This window comes from Vidua macroura, chromosome Z (assembly GCF_024509145.1).
Source record: "Vidua macroura isolate BioBank_ID:100142 chromosome Z, ASM2450914v1, whole genome shotgun sequence".
Lineage (NCBI taxonomy): Eukaryota > Metazoa > Chordata > Aves > Passeriformes > Viduidae > Vidua > Vidua macroura.
The window spans coordinates 51,537,921-51,554,560 of NC_071611.1; the positions used below are offsets into that span (position 1 = coordinate 51,537,921).

General features: G+C 46.7%; 1 protein-coding gene and 1 long non-coding RNA gene across 3 annotated transcripts; both read right to left on the reverse strand.

The window, feature by feature from the left end:
* Positions 1-726: 726 nt before the first annotated feature.
* On the reverse strand, positions 727-7,768 carry LOC128821921 (uncharacterized). Its single transcript, XR_008441272.1, has 3 exons — positions 7,290-7,768; positions 6,590-6,769; positions 727-810 (listed from the first exon to the last, which is right to left on the reverse strand). It is a non-coding gene; the product is annotated as an uncharacterized LOC128821921 (long non-coding RNA).
* A 34-nt stretch (positions 7,769-7,802) lies between these two features.
* TOPORS (TOP1 binding arginine/serine rich protein, E3 ubiquitin ligase) lies at positions 7,803-13,238 on the reverse strand. 2 transcript variants are annotated; one of them, XM_054003327.1, is made up of 2 exons: positions 12,959-13,238; positions 7,803-11,321 (listed from the first exon to the last, which is right to left on the reverse strand). In XM_054003327.1, the coding sequence occupies exons 1-2, from the start codon at positions 13,115-13,117 to the stop codon at positions 8,313-8,315; spliced, it is 3,168 nt and encodes a 1,055-aa protein (XP_053859302.1). In that variant the 5' UTR covers positions 13,118-13,238; the 3' UTR covers positions 7,803-8,312. The 2 variants fall into 2 exon arrangements, with proteins under 2 accessions (XP_053859302.1, XP_053859303.1); XM_054003328.1 differs by lacking the exon at positions 12,959-13,238 and adding an exon at positions 11,764-12,510.
* Between the last annotated feature and the right edge of the window lie 3,402 nt (positions 13,239-16,640).

A 16,640-nucleotide genomic window follows, 5' to 3' on the forward strand; every position in this document is an offset into this window, starting at 1 on the left:
CAATAGTGCAATTAACTTCTGACAATTCTGACATGTTAAAACAAGGATTATTAATATTCCCAAGGATGATCACTCTAACCTAGTTTAGCCAACCAGCCCTGTAAATCTGGCAATAAATACAAACCTCACATAAAGCAAGAGAAAATTTGGAATTAAAATAAAATAAATTGGTGGTATTTAATCATACTTTGGAATGTTGAAATTCTTGCATTAATTTTAAAGTGGGCAATGGCACCTAGTGCGTAAGGATGGCAGTGTAACAAATCTCTCACTCTCTGAAACTGAGATGCCTGTGCAAAAGGCTGTGCCATTAAACAACATGAGGCTCTGTTTTGTGGCTGAACTCTTTAGTTCATTTTTTTCCCTTTCTTTTTTTTTTTAACCTGCAAGGGAGTATTTAATCCAATTGTTTACTATTACATAATTCATAGCAAAAGTCAAAGAGTCCTACTGAGTTATCTCTGCATCAACTTACCATGAAAAATGTAGAAATTTCCTTTTTCTTTCTTGAAAAAATGAACAATATAAAGGGATTGATAAAAACTGTTTCCACTCATCAATGCCTCAGACTAAAATTACAGGTTTCTTCTGTAATGATCTTGGTGATGTCGTTTGGAGCACAAGCTTTTTGTCATGAAGGAACATCTGTAGCTACAGGTAAAGCAGTAGAGGTTGCCTGTACATGTTACCTGAACACAACTCAATCACTAGCTTGTGATGATTTAATCATCTGTGTGGCTCCTGCAGAGGTTTCACCTGTAGCAATTTAAGCAGGAGTTCTGGAAATTACCCATCACAAAAGAAGACGACCTGAGCAAAAGAGCAAAAAAAGATGAACAGTTCAAGACAAGCTTCATAATGACTACATATCTTGAGATTCAGAAGGATGCTGCCTCGTCTGTGCAAGAAAATGACAAATGAGTGGTATTTAACATTTTGCTTGAACAGTTTTCCCATTCAGAAAACTATCTGAAATACAATAATGAGAAAAGCAGAACTGTGAAGCATTTTATAAGGCTGATTACCTTTCTAGGACATACAATCTGATAAATGCTTTGTTTATCCAGAGTAAATTCAATAGTTGAAAAGATTAATTGAACCTATTTTATGCTACTTGTACATGCTCTCACAGAGAAAGTAACTTACTTTTCTTTTTCTTATTGACTCTTGCACAAGAGCCTGCAATACACCAGCAAGAGTAAAATTACTTTTCTAAATTTAGTAGTTCATAAATCATACAGGACACCAATCCATCCAGTGGTTTATTGTTTGGTTTTTTTTTTTTTTTCCCTTCTTTCGTATATTCAAATAAAATAGGAGTGCATGCAGGAGACACACAGTATTTGCTTTTGCATTTCTCCTCTCCCAGGGTACAAGAGGCATCTGTCAGCTTACTCGTGCTCTCCCCCCCTACTCTCTCTCCCTCTCTCCCCATAAACATAATGCATGTAGGTGAGCATACACATACATGTGCACGTGTGTACATTCATTTTTGACTCTTCAGTTAATGGACAAGAAACTGCTATGACTTCAAGGCACAAAGTCCTCTGCTTTGGAGGAGCTGTGTGACCTGGCTCATGTAATTTGCTGAGGATTAAATTTACCACCCCAGCTACACTCACAAGGTGAATGATCTTAAAAAAAATATTATGCTCTGCATGTCTTTTCCCCTATGCACTTTATGTTCATCTCAATGCCTTGAACAGCAGCTTGTCACTTAGTTGTGACTTGTTCTGTGCACAACACACTGGATGGGTATCTGATCACTAATGGCTACAGGTTTTTTAAAGATAAATGGTATTATTGCCATACATGCTGGTTCATATGTTATCCATCAGGACTAAAGACTAACCTAGATATGCAGCTGGTCATTCCACACCTTGGGCAAAAAATTCTTCAGGACTCAGAATTCCAAAGCATCCTAAGAGGGCACTTTTCCTCAGCCCTTGCTAATAACAAAAGGCTTGCTTGGTTCCTATTTTGGAGACCACTGACAACATACCTAGATGAGCAGTTTGCCTAGCTAGGCTTGGGATGTTTCCAGGTCTTCTGTCACTCCATGGCAAAGGCCATGAAGCCTGTTAAACTGCAGACAGTTTCAGCTTGCTGGAAACTGACACTTGAAACACCTTAAAACTGAGGCACTGAGCATCTGTGGCACTGCTGATGATTCATCTACCAGTAAAACATTCAATAGATATGCATCACAGCAGCAACAGCATTTTCTATAGCCACCTTTTGGATTCTGGTCCAGTTCAGAGACAGAAACATGCTTCATCCCTGCAGTTTCACTTCAATGTGATGAACCTTAGAATCTCATTTGAGGTAGAGCAGGTGGGTACTAAAGGAGGAGCCCCATGCAGAGCACCCTGGGTTATTATGTATTTTTGACAAGATGAACTGCTGTAAGAGGCCATCTGAAGCCCCCTCATTCTCCATTCTGCCTTTCGATTGCCACGAGAAAGAATCCCTTCCCCCACTGCAGCTCCAGCTTAGAACAGGACACAGAGCAGGTGGAACCACTGAACCGTCATGCTAGCGTTCCGAACAAGGCCTGGCAAGAACTTGGCAAGGAGTTGGCAAGGACTTGGCAAGGAGTTGGCAAGGACTTGGCAAAGACCTGGCATGGACCCAGCACAGGACAGCCTGACACACGGCCTGCTTCTAATCTCAGTTCTTAAGCCGAATGAACTTTTGGGGTGACTCCCGTGGTCCTTCACTGAAGACCCCTCATCTGCCTCATTACCACCGTGACAAATAAAGAATGAGAACCCTCCTCCCAAGGACTGAGACCCCTGCTATAGGGAGGAGGGGAAATTGGTGGTCTGACCATTAATGACATGACCTGTTTCCCTTCAGTAATTTCAATGGACTTATTCTTCATTGTATTCGTCTTGCTTTGGTGGTTTCTGTGGACCCACCTGTTCCCTCGTGGCGATTACAATGGACTCTCATTGTTACACTTGTTCCCCCCTCTTTCCTCTGTGGACTCTAACTGGACCCCTGAGTTGACCAGAACTTCGAAGACTTCCCCGACACGACAGACGGATCCCCATCGTCCGGACCACTAAGGATCTCGCCTGTGTTGGTAGCTATTCCCATCCCCCTGCTCTCTCTCTCTCTCTATCCTTTTATCTCCTTTCTGATCCCCACTATCCCATTTACTGTTTTGGCCCCTAATAAAGGTGCATTTGTTGTGATTAACTGATAGTCCCTTGTTGTTTGCCTTTTTGCACTTTTGGGATCGGTGAAAAGAACCATCACGACACCCCGCAACAAGCGGATTGTGACAACTGCAAACGTCATCCCAGACCTACATGAGTAAGTTCTGCATGCATGTACAGCAAGATAACTCTGGTGGGTTCATCTGCTCTCATTGTGTCTCCTGAGATTTCAAGTGTGTAGGAATGTGCCCCCTGTTGATGGAGTAAAAAAGTTACCCTTTGTCTCCTTAAAAAGGAGAAAACCCAGAAGTTTCTCTCCTCAATTTGGTTAAAAGACACCTCATAGGACCTTAGAGACTTCACCTCAAACTTAAGGACAGCCAATTGGACAGAAACCAAAAAGTCTTGCCAAAGCACTTCACTAGAAAAAGAAGATAACAAAAGAAGTAAATTGCTTTTGTGAAGTGTTTTAGCAGGAGCAAGAACCTCTTGTCCTGGCTCAGTTTCTCTCTGTAAGGAGTTTTTTATTTTGCCTTTTATTAAAACTTTTTTGTTTCCAACACTGTCACAATATTCATCCTGCTACTTTTATGCCACCTGAGGTAGCTGAGCTATCAAAGGTATAATACTTGTCTCTGAGAGCTTGTAAGACCTGGCTCTAAGAGACTGAGTATTACAAGTGACCCCAGTGTAAGAGACTGGAGAAAATCATTACTTGCTCAAAACAACTAAAGTGTGTCTGTGTGCAGCAGGGTGAGAAGGCAAGCTCTGCAAAAAGTGGGATGATGCATTTCTCCATTTCCCACCTCCCTGAAGTCTCTATTCCAGCTCCAGAATGGTTATCAGCCACTGGCACACCAGAAGCCCCATGCGAAGGGGAGGGTTCCAGGAGGCTAAAGGAGATAAAAGCAGCTGCACAAACACCCTCTCCCTAACTTCTTGAAATCTGGGTAACTTAAAGTTGGATGGGTTATAGTTTGCTAAATCAGTGCCCTGTGAAATGCTTTATGTCGATTGAACGTTTTAAAATTTGCCAGGTACCCTTATTTTCTAAAGTTTCCCTGTAAAACTTTGTTTAACCTCCTGACAACACTATGTGCCTGTCTCAAGGAATAAAAAAGCTTAACCTTAAAGGAACACATCAAGAGAGTCCAGGGCTTTACATCCCAGGTCTGGTAGATAAGACACCTTCTTCTCAAAAGGCACCTGGAAAACAGGCAGAATATCCAGGGAAAGTCAAATAGCCCCGGATAAGGTTATGTGGGTTGCTAAATCCAACACAACTGCTGGCTGAAGTCTTGTCTAAGCCTACAAAATTATGCCAGGGGGACTCTAGAAGAGGATTGATAAATTTAATTTCCTACCCTGAGCTGATTAATGCAGCTCAGTCCTTGACCTGGTTTAGGCTGGAATTTGAGTAGGTGTTTTTTAGAAAAAGGTACAACACTGTGCGTAGATTCAGTATGAGAATGATGCTGATAACATACTGATGGTTTGGTTGCTGCTAAGAGTGCTTACTCTGAGCCAAGGACTCTTCAGCAGCTCATGCTCTGCCAGTGAGAAAGCACACAAAACGGTGAAGAGGAGCATGGCCAAAACAGGGGACCCGAACTGGTCAAATAGATGTTCCACAAAACAGAATGTCACACCCAGTATCTAAACTGGGGGAGTTATCCAGAAGAGGGTCTATCTGGGTTTGGCATTGGCTAGCAGGTGGTGAGCAACTGTATTGTACATTACTTACTTTTCTTTGGTTCTCTCTCCTTTTTATTACTAATACTACTATTGTATTCTACTCCAAATCAATTATTAAACTGCCAACCAAAAAGTTTCACTTTTATTTTTCCCCCCAGTTCTCCTCCCCATCCCACTGGGGTAGGGTGTTGTTGAGTAAGCAGATGCATGGTAGTTAGTTGCCAGCTGGGGCTAAGCCACAATGCTTTCTCTATGTAAGTAGAATTCTTAGTAGCAGCTGACACCAAGTCACGCTGCTTACTCACACTATGCAGATAGGTGCAATGGGAGTGATAAGCCAGTTTACACAAAGCAGCACTGGAAAGCAATAGCTGCCTGTAGCACACTTGTTTTCTTCAGTTGTGCTCGCTGCCCTAGACACCCTTCACGTTTTAATGACAATTTCCTAGTAATGAGTGTCATGAAAAACAACCAAATGACGGTTTCCCACACTGTAAATGTCTTTGAAGTATTGAGAATGTTTTCTGACAGCTTGCTCTTTTCCAGTGTTTGCAGCAGATCCCATGCAGCATGCAGCTCCTGAGATCTCAAGAGCAGATTCCCAGGGGACTCCTGGGTGGTGCAATATTTGCTCTCTTAAAATAGAGAAGCAACCCTGCAGTTTTTTTCTCATTGCACTGACATTTTTAAGCTGAACCACTTCCTGATCACTGTGGCAAAGATCTTGCCATCTCCCACCAGGCCTTCTCCATTCCAACCCAGCAAGTCTAGGGCACGTTTCCTAGTTGCCTCTCCGAGTAGTTATAATACAAAGTTCTCTCCCACAAGCTGATTTTCAAATCTGCTCACCACAGCACGATGGCGTTTCCAGCTGGTCTCTAGAAAGTTGAAATCTGCCATAAGGACAAGGGCTGCTGATCCAGAGATTTCTCCTAATTGCCTGTTAAATTAACTTCTCAGTACTGGCATCCTTGCTGGGCAACTGATAGAAGACACCCACCACATCTGCTTTGTCTTCCATCCCTTCATCCTCACCCAGAGAATCCCAACCACATCATCACCAACTGTAAGGGCTGTATCAAACCTCTCCCTTCTATTTAGTGCAACAGCTCCACCTTGCCCTGCCCTCTCCTCAATAGCTTGTACCCTCCATCCCAGCACTCTGGGTGTACGAGAAATCCCACTTACGCTGATATCCCAGCTCTCTGAATGGACCAAGGCTTCCAGTCAAAGGCACTTGCAGCAGCAATCCCTGAGCCATCTGCAGGGACACCCCAGGGCCTGAGCCCCTGCCCTCTAGGAGAATTTGGAGAGGCTGTTGGGGCTAAACAGAACAAAGGGAGCCACTACAGTAATTCCCTGGAGATGCCAGAGAGCTCTTAGCAGCCAATAGCCATAATAGACTATGGCAAGCCCACCACTATAGTTCACAGCACGCGACCCCCAGGCCTCCCAGTGCCGTGGCTCCTTCAGACATTTGTTCCCTGAAACCTAATCCCATGCTAGGGACTAACCTGACCCCTGCAGACCAGAGACGCTCTCAGGGACAAGAGTGGAGGTGACTGACTGTCACCACTCCTGACTCTCTGTCAGGCTCAGCCAACCTGTGCCAACTGGTTGGGCAGGAGCAGCCTTTCTCCACAGCTGGGGCACTTCCAGGTGATGAAGACCATGGTGAGAAAAGCTGTCCCCTTCAGCCCCTGGATAACCACAGTGGAGCAGAGACCCACCTGCAGGCTGTGGAAAAGCCCCACTCTGGAGCAGGGAGAGATGCCCTGATGGAAGACACAGCTCATGGAGATCTCACAGAGGAACAGGCTGCTATCATGAGCTGAAGCCTGTTCTTAGGAGCATATACAGGAGTAGGTTTCCTGGCAGCTGGAGCAATCTGTTTCACAAGTACTGCACACCTGTAGAAAGGGCCCATGTTAGAGCAGAGGAACAGTGTAAGGAGTAAGAAGCAGCAAGAATGTGATAGACTGAACACAATACCCATTCCTCGTTCTTCTGCACAGCTGGGGAGGAGGAGGTAGAAGAACCTGTATGAAAGAATGAAGTTGAGAAGGGAGAGCAAATTCGTTTTAGTTTTGCCTTTGTTTCTCATCCCCCTACTCTATTTTTCATTGGCAATAGAAGATATGAATTGTCCCCAACTCTATCTGGCTAGTGACAGTACTCTACCTTGTCCTTGCCCAGCTTTCCTATCTTACTTTCTCCCCCATCCTGCAGAGAAAGGAAAGTGACAGAGCAGCTTGGTGACTACCTGGCAAGCAACCACCCAAGGTCAAACCCATAAAACTCATGAAGGTAATGCAGGAGAGACAGAGAAGGCATCCTCCTCATTCAGCCCTCAGAGCTACTGCTGTGCACACAGAGAAGGGCCAAACTTGGAAAACAAAACCCTGCCGGAGCCCTGTGTATTGCACATACCTGTAGCAGGACATCGAGGATATGCTGAGCTGGGTGAATGTTGGCTATTTCAAGGAGGTCAGAAGGAAGAGTTTTATTGCCAAGGCTAGACAAGACAGATGTTTTTCAAGTGTGCAGCCATAGGATATAAAGAAGAGGAAAAGACTTCTTGAAGGCTGCACAGCTATAGAACACAAGACAGAATGCACAGGCACCAATAAGGGAAATAAAAAGAAGAAATCTGAAAAAAAATGTTTCCCAAGGGAAAACTCCTATGTTAGAAGGGATAGGACAGAGCGGCCACCCAGCTTTTGGGAAAACTCAAAACCGAACTAATCCCAGTCAATCTGATCAAAGTTCCTGCTTTCAGTGAAGGCTTGTACCAGCTGACCTCCAGACAACCATTCCAACCTGAAGTACTCCTGACGGCAAAAATATCCAATGGTCTGGATACATGAGACACTCAAAACCAAAAGAAAAAACTCCATTTACAAAACACACAGTACATATGTAAATATATTTAAACAAACAACAACAACCAAAAAACCTTATTGCTTTATTCAGATTTGGACATAGCTTACCTTAAAATTACTCAAAGTCATTGAGAATTTCTGTAGAAATCACTGACTGCTTTTCAGCAGAGATCAGCTTAAACCAGAGATTGAAATGATGCTAGAATTCAGACTGAATCACTTTTTATGAACTAAACAACATTTTCCTAGTCTAAGAAGAGCAATCCCCATAAAATGCATTTCAAGGCTCTTGTTTTGGGCTCCTTTTCTGTTGTTTGGTTTACTCAAAACTTTGAATACTCTGTGGATGGCTTTATGAAATTAAAACTTCCAAACAGTCTTCTAACAAACTTTTAGAATTACATACTAGCAATAGTCTATCTTCTTTGACTTAAAAGTGCATACACATTTAAAAGTTTTATACATTTCCTAGACATCTTTTTAACAAAAACCCTATCAGACATTTTGGTTTTCAAGGGGAAAAAGAAAGTAGTTAAATTCACAGTTTTAACAAGTGTCCAAGGAAAGCCTACTACATTTTTTCTTCTGGGAAATCAAACCACGAGGATCTGTTGACAAGTCTCTTTGGCAGTCTCAGTATCAATGGCTCTCTCTCTGGACACTCTAGAAAGGAAGTCCTGGGGGAAGGCAGTTGACTGGAAGGTGCTGCTGGTGCTTTCTGAACATAACTGGTTACAGTTTCTATGTGAGAGGTGTTATTGTTGGTATCCACTGTGGTAACACTCTGATCAGCTGCTGTTTCTTGAAGTTTGACATCAGCATTTCTAATGCCACCATCTAAGTTTTCCCCTGTGGCAGGCATACCATACTTTTTGTCTACTCCTCCAGTTTCCTCACATCCTATCCTCCTCAGAAAAGAAGATGGAGACTCATTTTCCCTCTCATTTATTTGAGTTGTGCCTGTCCATGTAATACTGCTGTCCCATTCGGTACTTTCTGGCTCCTTGCTACTATCACTATCAATTGTAATCACCACTGGAGAAGAATGTATTGAGTTACTCGTGTGATGTTTCCGGTGTTTCTTCTTATGCTTTTTCTTTTTCTTTTTAAGATGCTTCGTTGTATCTGTTGCTTTTCCTTCGTAGACTATCTCCACACTTGGACTCCTCATTTTCTTCTTCCTTTTCTTACGCTTTATCTCGCTGCTTGCACGATTGTCTGACAGGCTATCCTCATTTTTGCAGCAGTCACCAAATTTTGAGGAAGTTTTCTTGAACTCATTTTCTCTTTCTAGACTTGTGCTATCCATGAATGCATTCTCCAGGTGGCGAGTTTTGTACTTCCTTTTTCCACCAGGCTTTTCACTTTTCATTCTGTCAGTTCCTCCAGAAGGAGTCCTTGATCTGTTGCTTGACCGACTCCTTGACCTGCATCTTTCGTAACAGTAATAGTGTCTCTCATGGAGTCCCCTCTGGCTATGCAGATCTGTCCTCTCAATAAATGATCGTATCCTGTACTCTGGACTAGCAGATTGGCACGAGTAAAGAGTGTTAGACCGGGTCCTCCTTCTACTGGAGGATTCATAGCTGTCTCCAAAGACCTTTCGAGTACAGAAAGCAGAACCCCACTGGTGTCTACTTTGATAACTGTCTCTTACATAATAGCGATCGCTGTCTCTGCTTCTTGATCTCCTTTTACTGTGGCCTTTGCTGCGTGAACGTGATCTGCTCACTTCTCTGGATGGAGTGCTCTCACCACTCAGAGAGCCCCTCTGGCTTTTCAGAGAGGCTCTGGTGTCATGAGCCCTTGATCTTCTGCTGCTTCTTTTACTCCTATGTTTGCTACTATCTCTGCTTCTTGATCGTTTCCTTTTAAGTTGGCTTTTGCTACGGTGCTCCCTTCTAGACCGATGGCCATGACTTCCTCGACTGTCCCGTGAACAGGACTGTGGGCTTCTACACTCTCCCTTTTTAGACAATCTGTGATTCCAAGGGGAGCATACTGTGTCACTCCCTGGAGAGGGGCTCCAATTCAACTCATGTGGAGGCAGATCTTTTCTTTTACATTTGTTCTTCTCATCCTCTTTTGATTCCATCTTCTCAACTGCAGGAGATAAACAGCTTCTACAACTTCCTACATCCTCCCTATATGTTGGGGAATGTGGTGAGAAACTCCTGCTTGGTTCACTGTCACTCCAGATGTGACACTGGACTGGTCGCTGTTTCTTGACATCTTCCCTTTTCTCTTCCTTGATGGACTCCTCAGAGTCAGAGGACAGCTCAACCACTTCTGGTGTCCTCTCAGCTAATGGCTTAACGTACCCAACAATGACACAATTGTCTGAGGAAGAGCCACTGTCGTTTGAATCAGCATTAGCCTGTAACTCAGTCTGCAGCTTGGTTCTTCCTGAAGCAAGTCCTTGGTTCTTCCTGAAGCTCCCTGAAGCAGAGTCCTCATCAGAACTTTCTGATGACTCCAGAGGAGAAGCTATGGTTGCATGAACCTCTTCTGAAATCGAATAGGAAGGCCCTGGAGTTTCATCATCCCATGGGGCCTGACCAAGACCAGGTACAGACAAACTATTATCAAGCCCTTGTGCGTACGTCACATCTGGAGATATTGTAATAATTGATGAGTCTGAGTGGCTTCCTTCCTCATAGGATGGTGCAGGACAGTCATAATTGGCGTGTTGATCGTAGGCTTCTAAGTTAAAAGGACAGCGAGCAAAACTGATGAATTCGTGCAGGAAGTGTTCTGTCCGATTCAGCAAAAATGGCTTTAAATCATCAGCAAAGGCCTGACTTTCCAGATCATATCTGGTTACGTTACTCATGATTATGTGCTGCACAATATTGATCAGAGACCCATGGGCACCAAACAGGACTGTAAGTTCTCGCTTCAACCAAGGAACCAAGCGGTGAAGGCAAGCAGGGTTGCGGCGGAAGAACTCTGCTGAAATCTCTCGGTATCGGCCACCGTCCTGAATGCTACGGATGCGCACGCCAGTGCGGTACAGGGCCCTGCGGAAGTTGATCATGTCCTCCTCCTGAATCTGCCGCAGAGATCTGCCCTCTGCACTAGCCTTTCTCCTTGAGGCCAGCCTCCTGATCATCTGCTGAATCTCTCTGTGTCTGTGTTGCATTGGCTCACTTGACAGCCCTTCAAACAACATCCCGTTATCCAGAGGGGACAGCATCCTTCGGGAAGGGGAACTGCGTGTGCGGCGTTCCCTTGTTAAGGTAGTGCGATAACGAAACCTCCGGCCATCAGGGCTGGCAAAAGAGCTTGTTTCTAAAGGGCTGAGTATGTATTCCTTGAAGTCATCTTCTGCACGAATCGTATGGAAAATGGAAAAAAAGGGTTGCTTGCACAGTGGGCATTCTGCTTTGTTCTTTGACCATTCTTGGACACAACGGAAGCAGAACCTATGCAAGCAGCGATCTAGATACGCAACGTTGTCAAATCTATCCAGGCAGATGGGGCATTTGGAGTCGGGAGACGCATCTGTCGGCAGCTTACTGGTGCTGGCTTTTGGTGAAAAATTGCTGTTTTCTGCAGACTCCTTATCTGATGTCATGTTCTAGAAAAGACAGAGACAGAAGATCATTGCTGTCACAGAGAGGCAAATATCTTACACTCTAGATGCAGAAACCCGTAACAATTGCTTTTACAGTTGCAAAACCCAGCAGTGGCTCTGAAAGAATGCTGAACAAAGAGGCAGCATGACCTAACTACTTTGTTTGACTTCTCTTCACAGTGAGATCTAGTTCTTCAGTGCTTCAAGTTTTACACAGCATTCAAATGATGCTGGCATAGATTAAGTTAACAGGCAGGCCTGTCTTCTTCCCCACTCTTCAATAACTCCTTTGATGTGGTCAGTAAATTTATGATTTACATGGTATCCTCCAAAACATAGCTTAAAAAAATCTAGCATTTATGTATGAAAAGTATGAGAACAGTTAGTTCTGAATGTTAAAACAAACCAGCCAAAAGAAGTAATTGGGCTTGAACTATGTTATCACCTTCCAAGTTCTGCTGGACCTGTTCTGTTCCTGCACAGTCTGCCCCTCTTTGTTGGGCATTCATGCTGGACCACACACAGCTTGTTGGATAAGACAATCTCCAGGGATGTGTTCCTGCCAAAGTAAGTATTTCTTTTCAAGACTGAAGCAGAAACAACCAGATGTCATGCTCAAGTACACACTGCCTTTTACATAGTCAGGTTGTTATGCTGGTTTTGCCTGAGATAGTAAATTTTCTTCACAGTGACTGATCTGGGGCTGAGCTTTGGATTTGTGTTGAACACAGTGTTGATAATACAGAGATGTTTTTGTTATTGCTCAGAAGGGCTTACACAGAACTTTTTGTACTTCCATGCTGGTGAGGAAGTTGGTGGGCTGTGGGAGGTTGGGAGGAGACACAGCTGGGACAGGTGACCCAAATTGACCAAAGGGATTTCCAGACCACGTGACATACTCAATATATAACATGGAGGAAAGAAGGAGGAAAGGTGGGACATTTGGAGTGATGATGCTTGTCTGCTCAAATCACTATCATATATGACAGGGCCCCACTCTCCTGGAGATAGCTGAACACCTGCGTGCCCATCAGAAGCAGTGAATTAATTCTTCGTTTTGTTTTGGTTGTACGCATGGCTTTTGGTGTCCTTATTTAACTGTCTTTATCTCAACTGACGAGTTTTTCAGCTTTTACTGTTTTGTTTTTCTCTGTGATCTCACTGGTCAGGGAGTGTGTGAGTGGCTGCCTGGTGCCTGGCAGCTGGCTGTGGTGAAATCATGAGAGATGTCAAATATGGTCAACAAAAAAAATCTATCTATTTAAATGTCATTTTAAGTTTTGGCGTTACCCTGAGGCATTACAATCCAGTGGAAATAAGTTACTACCCTACTTCAAAATCCATTAGCCCATGTTTTGCAGCCTGTCAGGCCTTTCCTGCCGGCAGGACGCCGGGGGATGGGGCAGCAACAGCGCTGGGGCGCCAGGGGCGCGGCCCAGGCTCAAAGCAGTGCCCGTGAACCCGCGGGGGTGAGTCCCAGCCCCGGCCCCGCGCCGCCGCTCCGCCCGCTCCCCCGCGCTCCGCTGCGGCGCCGCCCCCGCCCGCTCCCCCGCGCGCCCCCCGCCATCCTCGCCTCGGGAGCCGCGAGCCAGCGCCCCGGAGAGGATCGGCGCTCCGCCCGCCCCCAGGCCCGCACTCACCGCCGCCGGGCCCTCGCTTTCCGTGCGGGCCAGGGCCGCGGCCGCCTTCAGCCTGTGGCGCGTCCGGCAGCGCCCGGTGCCAGGAGGCTCCCGCCGCTCCTCCCCTGGCGGCCGGCGGCGGCGGGCGCCCTCCGCCAGGCGCTGGGACGGGTCCGCCATCGGCGGCGGCGTTGCCACGGGAACAGCTGCCCGCGGGAGCGGAGATGAGCCGGGATCTGCCGGGAGAGAGGCCGGGGCCGTCGCCGTCACATCCGGGCCTCGCTCATTGACGCCGTTCCGGGGGGTGGAGGCCGGGAAGGTGTCGGGATGGCGCCGGGATGGCGCCGGGATGGCGCCGGCAGGCGGTGGGGTTGCTGCAGGCTCCGCCGCCTGATGAGTGCTTGCGGGGCGGGCGGAACAGCGGCAGGGCTGGCGGTGCTGGCCCGGGGCCCAGGGAGGAGTTTGTGGCGGCGGCGGCCGCTGGGTAGTAAAAGCGAGGGGAGTCGCGGCGGTGGCGCCGTCAACGCGTAAGCGCTTTGTTCCGCAGGTGGTGGCTGCCGTGGTGGTGCGCAGCTGGGGTTTCGTTCTCTAGGGGCTCGGGTGGCACCCTGCGGCAGCGGGAGTGCCGCTTTCGGACCCAGGGGCTGCCCTAGGCAATGGCAGAGCCTGCCGGCGGCGCCAGCGAGAGCTTGGCGTTGTCTTCGAGGGTGCAGAGGAGTCCATCGAAGGCTGGGGAAGCAGTGTGGTTGGTTGGGCAAATACAACATAGATAGCACGTAGGAAAGAGGAGATAGATAAAGCATAAGCCGTTATGAGGAAAGATAAAAATAACTGTCTTTACTGATTTTTACAAGCATATATCTGCAGTAGACACAAGTGTGCAAAGGACATGGACAAGGCTAGCTGTGCAGGTTGCCACAGGTGGGGCACAGTCTGCCACAGTACCTGCATGTATTACTACCAGGACGTGTGTAAAACACGAGCACAGCCAGCCCTGTCTCTTTTCTTACCCACAGTCAATATGGACTAAAGTTTGCAAAAGCACGTGTGAATTCACAGATCCCCAGAGTACCAGCACAGCCCTTCTGTTCATGTGATAACCCTGCCCCATATCCTGAGCCATTTTACTTATTCCCACGCACCAGCTGGTCCTGCTTCTTGCTCAAGAACAAATGCATGCTTTGGCACTCCTAAAGATCTCCCCAAGTAGCAGCATGGGCCTATCCTTCATGACCTGCCTGGACCCAGAGCCTGCTTCTCACCAGGTAGCCCACCTTGAAGTTTGCTCAGGAGTTACATCCCTGCCCTCAGCAATTTTCCCTGGTGTTCAGGGCAGATGCAACCTCTCTTGTGTCCACAGCAGGCAGCATGAGGCATGTGGGCTGTGACCTGCAGTCCTGCTTTGGGTGCCAAGACTCATTTTACTTGCCTCAGTTCCCCAGTAGGCGCAGCTGGGGCACATGTACCCATCCTGCCCCAGTGGCTGGAGCCTCACTGGCACCTGCACCCTTTACTGGCCTCAGGGCCATTACCCGCTCCCATTGCTGGCAAGATAAGGAGAGATTTTTGTCGCAAATAGTTGTACTCTGTCAACTTGATAAATGCTGTGTGCATGTGTCAGCTCTTAGGTAAGGTGGGACCCACTTGGACAGTTCATCTCTGGGTCATGGAAATATAAAGTATACTTGAAAGGCATTCCAGGCTCTTCACAGGGGTTTATGATTTCTGAGCTGAAAAGAAGCAATTCTAGAAGTAAAATGGATCTGGTTTGAGGTGCTGGTTTTCTACACAGCTGTGAAGAAAAGAATTCATGTGGCTCCTCTGCCACTTCCCACACGGATTGGCAGCACCTCATCCCACATACCTCTTGAAGCTGGGGAACAGTCTTTTCTTGGGGAGCCCTCCTTGCTCTGCCATCAGGGGCTCTGGGATCCCTTGGTCAGCAGCAGGAATTTTCCCTGCCAGCAGCTTTGTGGGAATATGAATGTGGAGAAGTCTCATGTCTTCCTGAGCAGCAGCCACAGCACTGGCAGCGCCCACGCTGTTGACAGTGGGATCTGCAGTCACTGACCAGGGACAACCGCCAGCCCTCTTTGGGTGTGCCCTGGCACCTTGGACAATGCTCCCTCAGGCACAGCAGCAACAGCTCCTGTGGGAAAGGAGGTCAGTGGAAGGTTCAAATTGTTCAGTTCCTGAGTTTGTTCAGCATCTCCCATCTTAGCTACATCACCCTGTAAGTACATGAAAATTGTCATAGACCTATAGCAGTGCTCCTCCAAAGGTTTCTGTGCTAACAGGCTCTCTTCCTCTCCGGTGACTTTCTCTGAGCCAAAGCTGACTGGCTGGATCATTCTTCACTGTCCACACCAGAAGAGCTCAGCTTCAGTGCACCCTTGTCCTCACTGTGGTTTGAAGCCTTCACCAGCTTGCAGTTATCCACTCCTTTTCCTGACTAGCTGGGAATCTCCAGCAGCATGACACCAAGAGCAGGAGTTAGAAATAGTCTCTGACCACTTGCCTGCCCCAGGCTGGGTCCTCTTTAGTGTTATCTTCTCAACCTTTGTTTTAGGTTCCACCACTGGTGTGCACCTGCAGCTGCACATGGGCAGATACTGGTCAGTTCAGGGTTGTGATTTGCTGCTCTGCTGCAAATCTTCCAAGTGTCACTTTGCATCCAGCTCAATGGAAATCTCTCTTTTTTGGCTTTATTCCTTCTGGGTAGTGAGTCTTTGTGATCACATAGAGATGCTTTACTTCCAAGCTGCCACGAGATGGCAAAATACTCCCCGGCATCCCCTCCAAGCTGGCTTGCCTGCTGTGCAGGACTATGGGGAAGCAGCAGCAGCAACAGCAGCTGAATTTCTCTCCCTTCATCTTAGCCTGCTGTTCGGTGTGCATGCTCGGGGATGCTTCTGCAAAAATCTCTGGAGGACCAAGACCTGTCCATTTTCTCTTGTCCCTGAAGTCCAAGACAGACTATGACTGCTCACAAGAGAGATGAAACACTCAATAATGTCCCTGCTGATGACAAGGACCTTGCACAGTGACAGCAAGCTAAGGCAGAAGGAGACCTTTCTCTTTTTATGACATGGTCCTTAGCTAACTGAGAAACCTGTGTGATGTTTCTGTGTATATTAAAAGAACTGAGAGCCTCACTCAAGAGCTTTTACTTCTCTAGCCTGTCTCGATTATTCTCTGTATCCTCTCTCCTGTACTTCTGTCACAGCTCAGTGCTAGAGTAAATGCCAATAGTCCTAGAAACATCTCTAGTTCCACATCCTGATGCTGACCTGAAGTCATATCAGTATGATGGCAGAAGCAAGAAGCCACTTTTACCTCCCCTATAACACGGAAGTGGGATTAAAGTCCCCATAGAGATTTAGAAAATATCTCCTTCTAGTCTAGTGGGAAGGTGCTGGCTTTGGCTGGGGTAGGGCTAATTTTCTTCACACTATCGGATTGTGATTTGAATTTGTGCTGAAAACAGGGCTGATAACATAGGGATGGTTTTTCTCCTGCTGAATCAAGGCCTTTGGTGCTCCTCACCCATGCCACCAGTGAGGACACTGGGGATGTACAAGGAATTGTGAGGGGACACAGCTGACCCCAAATGACTCAAGGGATATCCCAATCCCATACCTTATGGTGCCATGCATAGCATATAAAACTGGGGGAAGAAGAAGGAAGGGGAAGAAGTTCAGAG